This window comes from Dermochelys coriacea, chromosome 4 (assembly GCF_009764565.3).
Source record: "Dermochelys coriacea isolate rDerCor1 chromosome 4, rDerCor1.pri.v4, whole genome shotgun sequence".
Classification (NCBI taxonomy): Eukaryota; Metazoa; Chordata; order Testudines; family Dermochelyidae; genus Dermochelys; species Dermochelys coriacea.
In genome coordinates, this window is record NC_050071.1 from 125,232,318 (window position 1) to 125,244,551 (window position 12,234).

Sequence of the window (12,234 nt, forward strand, 5' to 3'; positions counted from 1 at the left end):
TTAGTGATGGTGCCCCCCAATTTAGCAGGAAACAGAGGTACTAAAAGAGGTAGAGAAGCTATCTACTTTTCACTCCCTTGTAAAGTTAAGCAGAGTGGCCCTGAGGAGCAGTTTCTTTATGTACACAGGGATGGCCCTTGAATCTTCCTGAGATATCTTGATGAAACTTTCATAGAGGTACAGTGCAATCCTCTCCTGAAGGTTTCTAGGGAGGGAACCCTTCTTTCTTTCTCCTCAGTAGGAGGCTTTTCCACATCAGTTGGAGAACTTCAGCAGGCACCATTACAATATATGTTGTTACCTGCTCAGAGGCCCCAGGTGGCTCCAGGATGTCAGCAGCAGCTGTGTTCTCTGTGCCTGTTACCCTCAGGAATGACATATCAGCTAAAATTACCACTGCCTGTGTAAAATGGCATCCATTTTCAGTGCCATTGCCCTGTTCTCATAGTTTCATGCAACTGAGCAATTCCCACTTCATTTCCCTCACCCATGGCAGGCCATCCTCGCCATGACTGGTGCTATTAGTGGCACCAAATACAAGCACTCCAAAGTAGAAGTGTCAATAAGCATGTCTTGCTTAAACCTTTAGGGGAACAAGGGAAGGGAGTTCTGAAACTTAACTTCTGTTTTCTGTAGCAACTATACTGACAATGATACCTCTGTATGTTTTATCCATAGCTGTTGCCATTGCAGCCTTGAGGAGTTTCCCCTCCACACCTGTGGAATGCCTGAACTAGATAAGGAGAAGAAGAAGAGGACTTCGGAGGACTTAGTCAGCAAGATTCTACAAGTCAGTGATGCATCAGACCATGACCAGAGGGCCTGGAGGATGAATACTGTATGGAGGAGGAAAGAGTGGACAGGAGTACCAGCAGAAAATGAGAGGGAGATGCAACAAGACATAATGGGCTTCTTTGGCAGAAAACACAGATGCTGCAGATTCTTGTGGATTTATAGGTTCAACAATCATGGGTTAGCATTCCTTTGCAGTCCATGGAGAACTCCAGTACAGCACCTCACTACACCCCACCTCAACATTCCATGTGGGATCAGGGGCTACATTCCTACCCCTGCCACTACACTCAGGGGGACATTAAGACAATGACAGCTTTACGTATACTGACCTGTGAGAGCCACAGTTTATGTATGTGTAGCTAAAATGGATATGAATGTTCCTTCCCCTTCTTTAACTTCAGTTCCATACATTTATGAAGGTTCTAAAGTATTTGCTTTTAACTTGCACCAAATTTTTTTTTCTGAAGTGTTTATGTTACTCAATGAAATTGTATTGTTTGGGAAATAATTCATGTTTATTAGTTCTCAACATATGCTGCAGAATGCTTAGCAGTAGCGAACCCACTTACTTTCTTGCTACTGTACAATGTGACAACTCATAGGATCAGTGACAAAACCATGTAACAATCATAAATGTACACCAAGCACCACAAAATTAATAGGTGCATTGTCAATGTCATATTCTTAGATATACTTCAAAGCACCACACAATTCATAACGGGCCCCCAAACAGCAGGGCCACGTACAGCACAGTACACTACAATGCATTACTGTGGCTCACTGTTAAAGTGTTCTTTCAAAGCCTCCCTGAGCCATATAGCTCTGTGTTGAGCATGTCTAATAGCCCTTGTGTGCCTATTCAAACTCAGTAGACAGCCACTCCACCTCAACCTCATGGCAACTTTCCTCTCTTTGCTTCACAGACATTATGCAGGACACAACAAGCAGCTATAACCATTGGTAAATTTTTCTCAATCCGAGCCAACCTTTTGAGTAAATAACGCCAGCACCTCTTCAATCTATCAAAAGCATGTTTAAGATTCTGCATCTGCTAAGCCAGCAGTTGAATATTTCCTTGGTGCCGTTGAGATGCTAGTATACAGCTTCGTGAGCCAGAGGAATAAGGAGTAGACTGGGACCCCCAGGATCACTATTGGCATTTCAACATCGCCAATAATAATCTATCGGTTGAGAAAGAAAGTCCATGCTTGTAGCTTTCTGAAAAGGCCTGTGTTCTTAAAGATATAAGCATCATGCACTTTGCTTGACCAGCCAACTTTGATGTTGATGAAACATCCCTAGAAATCCACTAGTTCTCAAATAACCATAGAAAAGTAGCCATTTTGTTGATGTACTCTTGTGGCAAGGTGGTCTGGTGCCAAAATAGGAATATGCATGCCATCTATCACTTCACACAGTTTGGGAATCCCATTGCTGCAAATCCACTACACCCCACACATTGCCAAGAATCACCATCCTACATAACAGGAGATGATTAATGGCCCTGCACACTTGCATCACAACGGCCCCCCACAGTGGACTTTGCAACTCCAAAATGACTTCCTACTGACCAGTAGCAACCTGGCATTGCAAGTTTCCACAGTGGAGAAGTAAGCAACAATAGCTCCGTCAGTACAGCTCTCATTCTGGTGTTCCAGCTCTGGGGCAAACTCAGTATACAGATCCAAGACTGTGGGCTTGCGCATCCAAAAATTCTGCAGCCACTGCTTATCATCCCAAACCTGCATTATGATACAATCTCACCAATCAGTACTCATTTCTCAGGCCCAGAAATGGCACTCCATCATTTACAGCTGCTCCATGAATGCCTCCAACAATCTTGAATTGTTTCTTGCTATGTCCCACAGCAATCTGCCCTTCAAGAAATTATCACGTTCCCTCATCTCTTCTTGCAGCTCTGCAAATACCAGAGTATTGCGTGTCCTGTGTTTGCAATGCTCATGGCAATAGTTCAGAGCTCTGCAGGCTCCTTGCTTTTATCAGTGATGGTGGAGAGTGACAAGTCCCACATGGGTTTGAGGTATTTTCAAAATAGGCATGAAAATTATAGGAGAGAGATCACATGCAGTGGAGAAAGTTGCATGATAGGAACGTGTCGTGTGACTCATTTCTGCCCCACTATGCATTGCCAAAACTTCCTAAAGACACTGTGTTGGAGAACGGTGAGCTGAATACTGGGCTACCTAGGCATGGTGCATTGCACTGTGCATCAACACAATCATTCCTGGAGACTACATGCAGTACCAATGCAAGACGACAAGTACGCACGCGCACAAGCAATATACTAACTGCAGAAGCTTTATGTCAAGGTAACTTGGGTCGGCAAAAGTTTGTAGTGTAGACGTACATTTAGGCTATGTCTACACATGCAGCTGTGCAATTGTAGTGCTAAACTGTAGACACGACAGCAATGGGAAGCATTCTCATGTCACAGTTAATCCATCTCCCCCAGAGGCAGTAGCTAGGTCACCGGAAGAATTCTTCGTTCGACCTAGCACTGTCTAAGCTGGGGACTAGGTCAGCAAAGATATGTCTCTCAGAAGCGTGGACTTTTCACACTCCTTAGAGAAGCATATGTCAATGTAAGTTTTTAGTGCCGATCAGCTTTCGGAGAGTACCTAATTCAACTGATATCAAGTGAGATACTGAAACCTAGATCTGTACATAAGCAGGAAGAGCATTTTCAGTGAACTTAAGGTTTCCCCCAATGGAGCCCAAAATTATTGACTTCTAAGGCACACTACAAGATGTACAAATTTACTCCAGATTTTGTCAAAAGTTGTAGCCCTTAAGGGCAATGGAGTTTCTTTTGCTGAGCTCTCTTTAGTTGACACAATCAGTTTTGCTACATTTTAATGGCTGTGGTATTAGTATGCATTTGGAGCTAGAGAATGTGGCAGGCACATTTTATAAAACTTAAAAATTCCCTACTTGCGCCAGTTCCTAATTCCTCAGAAGAACAAGGCTGGGGGCCTTCTGGCAGAGTCTACTGCTTACCACCGCATCCAGGAATTCAATGCATGTCTTCAGATCTGGCCTAGTGTCACAGAACTGTCTGAAGAGAAGTCTCCCTATTGGCTGCTTGTCACAGAGCTGGTTATAGTTTTTTTCTGGGTAAAAGAAGAGATTAAACAAATGACATCATTACAAGCCAGAGTGCTGTTCTTGTCAGCCTCCACCCCAAACCCTGCTTTGCCTCCAGCATTTATAATGGTTTTAAATAAATATATAAAAAGGTGTTTTTAATTTATAAGGGGCAGGGGGTCGCACTCAGAGCTTTGCTATGTAAAAGGAGTCACCAATACAAAAGTTTGAGAAACACTGATTTAGAGCATTTATATTGCAGCTTCCCATTCAGATAGGACCACCAAGATTTCATGCAATCATCATTAACATGTCAAAGGAGCAGGGCTAAACCACCTGTAAGGTCACAAAGGAAAGTGACAGAGACTTGCTTACCATCACCGCTGCCTCCAACATCCCACAACACACACACACACAAAACAGTGTAACACTGATGTTAAATTAGCTACTAATTGCCTATATATTAAGGAAAAACTTACTAAGGTCCTGTATATTACAGAGTGGAGTGCCAGCCACAATGCAAACAAAAAGCAAGCTGATTCTGTAGACCTTACTCACATGAAGAGTCTCATTACCATAAACAGCACTACTCATGTGACCACGTACTGTGGGATCAGCTTCCCTATTTGAATTCCACTATAATCATTTGACCAAAATACCTGTGGTCCATATATTCAACATCAGATAGGTTTAGTAAATCATCAACAACAATTATTTGTATTATTGTAGCAGCTAGAAACACTAGTCATGGACCAGAGCCCCATTGTGCAAGGTGCTGTACAATCAGAGAACAGAAAAATTCTCTCTGTCAAAACAGTCTTACACTGTAAGTAATGCTTGGAGGAAAGCGTAAAAACCCCCATAATGAACTATTATGCAATAACAAGTCCATCGGAAAGCTTCTTCCTAAACCAAGCAGTTGGCCAACATCCTGGAACAAATTTGAAAATCAGCATCTCTACCCTTCCTTCAGACAGTATGCACATTAATGATGCACATTAAGGAAAAGGGTGTGTTTTTTTAAATATGCCTGTCCAAGGAGAACTGGATCTTGAATTTGGGAGCCTGCCAAGGTGGGTTTGGTATGTTTTGCTGGTGGGCAAGGGAATAAAGACCAGAGAGAGAGAGACCAAAAGCAGAACGGGGGGGGGGGAGAATGTGGATTACAGTATTAAACAGTATAGTTAAATTCTGGGGGTGGGGAAAGAAAGCTGATAGTTCCTGTTTGTCTTACAGATGCCAAAGCTGATTAAGAAGTTTCATCTTGATATTTATTTGCAACATCTGTGTCCAAAGAAAGAATTAATGCACTTTCATGGTAGCTTGATGCTTACACAGAAGCTTTCCGGTTCAAAAGGTTTCCCACTGAAGGGGTTTACATTTTGATTTCAGTTCTTTAGAGCTAATTTAAAGAGGCTTTAAAAACAAACAAAAGAAATATCCAATCTGAGGCAATTATAGGTCATTGCTTCAGAAAGGCTTGTTGTCACAGTCACAGCAGTATACCCAGATTTCCCTGAACAGGCCACTTAACATTGTTGCTAGTAACTTGTTAGCATCTGCAATTTTAACATTCTGATGAAGAAGCTTAGTTTTTGAGATTCAAACCAGAACATAACAATGTCTTTAAATCACAAGTTAATGAGATTTCAGGAGCAGTTTTCTTGGGCACAATCAACAGTAGCTGTGATGTTTGCTTTCCCCTCAAGAATTCCCAATTAAATTAGAGGACTTGAGGTAGGATTACAAACTAGCAAAATATTTACTCAGAAGCAAGAAGAAACACCTTCATTGGATAATGACATACTCCCACGAGAAATCAGACTTGTGTATTATACCCACACACCTACCGATTGAATGTCTAAGATCTTCACAAGAACTGAGATGTGGTAACTTTAGCATCTCCTTCCATTTCTTACTGCGTCCATTCCATTTGCCACACCCTCCTAAAAGGAAAACAAAACCCTATGTAAATAAGAGTGGTTTACAGGTCAATCCAATGCTATAATATGCTCTCTTTCCTCTGCAGAGCATATATTGTAGTCTTGGGTCATTCTCTTTTCTACAGAGAGGTGCCAGATATTTTGCAAGTGAACTATTGGACTATTTTTTCCTGGAAGCAAGGGTATCTAAACAAGCAAATGCGAGTCTCATAACAATTCCCTCATTGTTTTTAGTATCTCTGGTGTATTCCAATTTTCTATCACGTGCAAAAACATTTAGCATCCAGGCACTCTGTACTTGCATGCAGAACATCTTTCTGAACCCATAATTCAAATTAACTCTTCAAATTAGACATAGGATTGTGACCTACCCACAAGATCAGAAAAACTTCCATCTATCCAGCTGTGCATATTTTATAAGAAAATTCACATCTTTGGAGAATCTGAAAATATCTAGGTATATCCAGCAGGTTTAGGATAGGCCAGAAGTCTATAGTGAATTTCCTTCCTTTATTAGCATCACAATTTCAATATCATATTAACAAGTGTGTTTCTATCATTAATCTTCACAAAAAGTAAATATAATCCCACGTGTATATTGTGATACAATACAGAGTTCAATCAACATTTTGAAGGTGCAATTTCAAAGGGTTCTCAAATGCATCTGGCTCCCTTTACCCCCCAAATGTTTTGTTTTGTTTTTTTAAAAGGAAGCAAAAAAGTGACAGAACAAGGAAACAATGCAAGACTGAAGTAGTCAAGAAATCATAACCATTAAAGTTAAGGAATTAAGCACACAAAACTCAGGTTTTACTGCAATGTTAAAAAAACAAAATTGTACATGAATAGCCTTTTCTATTCCATTTTCCATGCAAGAATAAGCATTAATACTACCACTATTATGACAGCACGTAGGGGCCCAAGTCATGGATCAGGATCTCGTTCACCACTGTACAAATACATACTGTATGTTTTATCGTACAGACTATATAATATACAGGGTAACCAACATGACAGAATTAACCGCTGTAGAAACTGAACCTTTTGAAGGCTATCAACTTTGATGTTATATCAAGAATAGTTTTTCACATTTCATAAATACAAACAGGATTTCTTTATTAATTATCACATGAAGGTATATTTAATTCACTTATTCTAAGATGAAGATAACAATATAAGAGATTTTAAATTCTCTACACTTAGACCTCAAGATGTCTATTTTCTTAACACAGTGAAGATATGTATATGTGTACATTTTATGAAGAGGCTAAGTGATCAATAGATATGATCATTTTAAAAGAGATTGTTATAAAATGTATCTGTTTAGGCATATCAAAATATTTCACAGTTATATAAACTTCATGCTTCACAGAGGTTTTTAAAAAGCATTTAAGTTTACATATTGAACCAATACAAATGTGTATCCATATGACAGAGCAGAAGCAGACAGTGAGACATTTTCGAAGCTATATCCTTTAGCAATGAAAAATATCGCAAGATACCGTTAACCACACTTGGGAGGAGACAGGAAAGGTAGCTGTGCACAACATAGTTACAGGATGCATTAGATTTACCACAGTGTTCTGTTTTTCTCTAGCTCTGCCCAGCCTCAAAATTCACCATAAAGGTGCAATATTACAAGTATCTTCACAACCAACCATCCCAGTTTAGGAGGAGATCTTCAATGCTCCAGTAAAAAAAGTTTAACATGTCTGTATGTCTGTGTAATCTGATCTTTCAAAGAGACCCATCTCTAGTGGGAGAAGTGGGGGGCCTGTGAATCCAGGGGAATGCAACTTTGAAGAAAAAAAATGCCAAGTGGGGCAAGACTATATATGGTAACATGTCTAGGAACCCTAACAGGCATGCATGCGCTAGGTTCCCAAATGCCCCGTTGGTCTTGGGTCCTGATGAACTAGTTCTCTATTGGCATTCTATTGTTACTTTTCTAAAGTGGGGCTGACAAGACAAAGATGATTCTGCAATTGCAGCTTTGAAGAGGCAATGTTGTATGAGGTATCAAACAACCCAGTTAGTGTGTTTGATGGCACACTGTCCACCTATAGCAAATGGGGAAGAGACATACTTTGTGATTGCAACATTTTGTTGCAGAAAACTTCTGATCTAGGACGTATGCTAAATAAACCAGCTTCTAATGACACAGAAAAAGTCAGGTTTCAGAGTAGCAGCAGTGTTAGTCTGTATCCGCAAAAAGAAGACCAATAAGACCATTGCACTGATCACCGTAGTTCAGACCTCAATACTGGTAAATAATCAAGAATGCCTGCTGGTACTTTGCCCCAAATATTGTGAGAAATTTGTATGTCCTTTGTTCCTCAGTTTACAAAAAAGGGAATTTTTTTTTAAAGATCACAATCCAGTCACATTCATCCTCTTTTATAAAGTTGAACATCTTGTTCATGATATACTACAGTCAACAGCTTATTTGATTCACTGGAACCAGCCTGGTTCTTTCTATGTGCTCTGGTTCCCATTATAATTAGGAACATATCTATAATAACATGCAAAGAACAAGTCAGGCTATCCAATGTTGAGAATACCAATGCATCAATAGAGGCTCCAACAAGATTTTTTGGGTTTAATTTTTTAAAAACAACACTCTTAAATACGCTGTTTCTGTTAAAAATTGTGTAGGCGGGCAATTTGCTTTTCAGCTGAAGACTCATCTTATTGTGCATCTTGTTACTTTTCTGTAGCAATTCAAAACCAGCTATAACTGAGGCTGCAATGATTATGGTCTGTGACAATATCTATTGATTCCAGAGCTCCTGCCCTGAAATCTCACTGAGAGGTGCTTCAGATAAAATTCTTATAGAAAGACAAGTGCTGTGCTTTGCCAGACAGAAATGATGAAACTAACAGGTTCTGAAATCTCTGCTTTATGGCTGAGCAACAGGCTTCAAATGTAAGAGAGTCCTAGTTAAACATAACCCATGAAGGAAGCAACTGAATACTAACAAAATGTGCAAGTGCTTATATACAAAGTCTAAATACTAAGATGGGTGAGCTAGAATGCCTGGCATTAAATGAGAACATTGATATAATAGGCATTAAGGAAACTTGGTGGAATGAGGATAATTTAATGGTGCATGGTAATACCAGGATACAAAATACACAGGAATGGCAGAGTGGTACCGTATGTGAAAGCAGAGTCAAATAAGTAAAACATCTTCAGTGAATCCAACAGTACCACAGAATTTCTATAGATAGAAATTCCATGCCTGAACAATAAGAGGATAGCAGTAGAAATATTCTCCTGAAGACCTGACCAGTACAGTGACAGAGATTGTGAAATGCTCAAGATTATTATTGCATTTTCTGCCTTTGTAGCCACTCTAATGGAGGATTTCAAAAAAAACCCATATTAACTGGATATGTGTCATCTCAGGATGGAATGCAGAAATAAGGTTTCTAGACACCATAAGTGACAGCTTCTTGGAGCAGCTTTGCCTGCAACCCACAAGGAGAGAGGCCATTCTTTATCTAGTCCTAAGTGTAGCACAGAATCTGGTACAAGAGGTGACTATGATCGCTATTACTGAGCAGTTCACCTGTAATGTAATTGAATTTAACATCTTTGTAGGGGCAAAAAATTCCAAAGAAGCCCATCACAGTAGCATTTAACTTCAAAAAGGGAAACTACACAAATATGAGAACGCTGGTTAAATGGAAATTAAAAAGAACAGTCACAACAGTGAAATGCCTGCAAACAGTATGGAGACGATTTAAAAATATCTGAGAGACTCAAATTAAATGAATTGCATTGGTCTTCACGACTGAGGATAGGAAGGAGATTCCCAAACCTGAGCCATTCTTTTTAGGTGACACATCTGAGGAACTGTCCTAGATTGAAGTGTCATTAGAGGAGATTTTGGAACAAATTGATAAACTAAACAGTAATAAGTCACCAGGATCAGATGGTATTCACCCAAAAGTTCTGAAGGAACTCAAATGTGAAATTGAATAACTACTAACTGTAGACTGTAACCTATCATTTAAATCAGCTTCTGCACCAAAATGACTGGAGGATAGCTAATGTGACGCCAATTTTTAAAAAGGGCTCCAGAGGTGATCCCGACAATTACAGGCCGGTAAGCCTGACTTCAGTATCGTGCAAACTGGTTGAAACTACAGTAAAGAACAAAATTGTCAGACACATAGATGAACATAAGTTGTTGGGGAAGAGTGAACATGGTTTGTGTAAAGGGAAATTGTGCCTCACCAATCTACTAGAATTCTTTGAGGGGGTCGGTCAACAAGCATGTGGACAAGGGTCATCCAGTGGCTACCGAGTACTTAGATTTTCAGAAAGCCTTGACAAAGTCCTTCACCAAAAGCTCTTCAGCAAAGTAAGCAGTTCTGGGATAAGAGGGAAGGTCCTCTCATGGATTGGTAACTAGTTAAAAGATAGGAAATAAATGGTCAGTTTTCAGAATGGAGAGAGATAAATAGTGGTGTCCCCTTGGGCTCTGTACTGGGACCAGTCCTATTCAACATGTTCATAAATGATCTGGAAAAAGGGGTAAACAGTGAAGTGACAAAATTTGCAGATGATACAAAACTACTCAAGATAGTTAATTCCGAGGCAGACTGTGAAGAACTACAAAAGGATCTCTCAAAGCTAGGTGACAGGGCAACAAAATAGGAGATGAAATTCAATGTTGATAAATGCAAAGTAATGCACATTGGAAAACATAATCCCAACTATATATATACACACACACACACTGATGGGGTCTAAATTGGCTTTCAACACTCATGAAAGATCTTGGAGTCATCGTGGTTAGTTGTCTGAAAACATTCACTCAATGTGCAGCGGCAGTCAAAAAAGCAAACAGAATGTTGGAAATTATTAAGAAAGGGATAGATAAGACAGAAAATATCATATTGCCGCTATATAAATCCATGGTATGCCCATATCTTGAATACTGCGTGCAGATGTGGTTGCCCCATCTCAAAAAAGATATATTGGACTTGGAAAAGGTTCAGAAAAGGGCAACAAAAATCATTAGGGGTATGGAATGGCTGCTATATGAGGAGAGATTAGTAAGACTGGGACTTTTCAGCTTGGAAAAGCGACAACTAAGGGGGATATGATTGAGGTCTATAAAATCATGACTGGTGTGGAGAAAGTAAATAAGGAAGTGTTATTTACTCCTTCTCATAACACAAGAACTAGGGGTCACCGAATGAAATTAATTGGCAGGAGTTTAAAATAAACAAAAGGAAGTATTTTTTCCACACAATGCAGTCAACCTGTGGAACTCTTTGCCAGAAGATGTTGTGAAGGCCAAGACTTTAACAGCGTTCAGAAAAGAACTAGATAAATTCATGGAAGATAGGTCCATCCATGGCTATTAGCCAGGATGGGCAGGGATGGTGTCCCCCGACTCTGTTTTCCAGAAGCTGGGAATGAGCGACAGGGAATGGATCACTTGATGATTACCTGTTCTGTTTTGTTCATTCCCTCTGGAGCACCTGGCATTGGCCACTGTCAAAAGACAGCATACCGGACTAGATGGACCTTTGGTCTGACCCAGTATGGTAAATCTTATGGTATGCCCCAATGAAACAAAAACCACACACACACACACACACACACACACACAAACCACCCACCACCACACACAGAGTTAGAGGACCAAAAAAAAAAAAAAAGCCATAATGGCAAAACTGAGTAAAGAAATGGTTAGAGGCAAAAAGGCATCCTTTAAAAATTGGAAGTCAAATCCTAATGAGCAAAATAGAGAAGATCATAAACTCTAGCAAGTCAAGTGTAAAAAGTATAAAAAGACAGGCCAGGAAAGAATATGAAGACCAACCAGCTAAGGACACAAAAGCTAACAGCAAAACTTTTTCAATATATCAGAAGTAAGAAGTGGAGAAAGTGAATAAGGAAGTGTTATTCACCCCTTCACACAAAACACACAAACCAGAGGTCAACCAAGGAAATTAATAGGCAGCAGATTTAAAACATGTGGAAGTATTCCACACATCATACCATTAACCCATGGAATGCATTTGCCAGGGATGTTGTGAAGGCCAAGAGTATAACTGGGTTAAAAAAAGAATGAGAAATTCATGGAAGATAGGTCCATCAATGACTATTAACCAAGACGTTCAAGGACGCAACCCCACACTCTGTCTCCCCCTAAATCTCCAACTGCTACAAGCTGAGACTGGATGATAGGGGAATTGTTCACTCAATAGTTGCCCTGTTGTTTTCATTGCCTCAGAAGCACCTGGCATTGGCCACTGTCAGAAGACAGGATACTGGGCTACATGGACCATTGGTTTGACCCAGTATGTCTGTTCTTATGTTCTAATTAGCCACTAGTTTAGCCTCCCTCAGATGTATCTATGGGATAGA

The 12,234-nt window shown here is 40.0% G+C and overlaps 1 protein-coding gene across 2 annotated transcripts in view; it reads right to left on the reverse strand.

The window, feature by feature from the left end:
- GRK4 (G protein-coupled receptor kinase 4) overlaps nt 1-12,234 on the reverse strand; it is an 81,857-nt gene that overhangs the window by 53,570 nt on the left and 16,053 nt on the right. The window contains exons 2-3 of one of the 2 annotated variants that reach the window (XM_038399204.2): nt 5,751-5,846; nt 3,814-3,926 (exon numbers count right to left, since the gene is read on the reverse strand). In XM_038399204.2, the coding sequence (XP_038255132.1) occupies nt 3,814-3,926; nt 5,751-5,846 (209 nt within the window). Of the gene's footprint in view, nt 1-3,813; nt 3,927-5,750; nt 5,847-12,234 lie in introns of those variants that run through there. The other variant, XM_043512532.1, reaches the window with a different exon arrangement.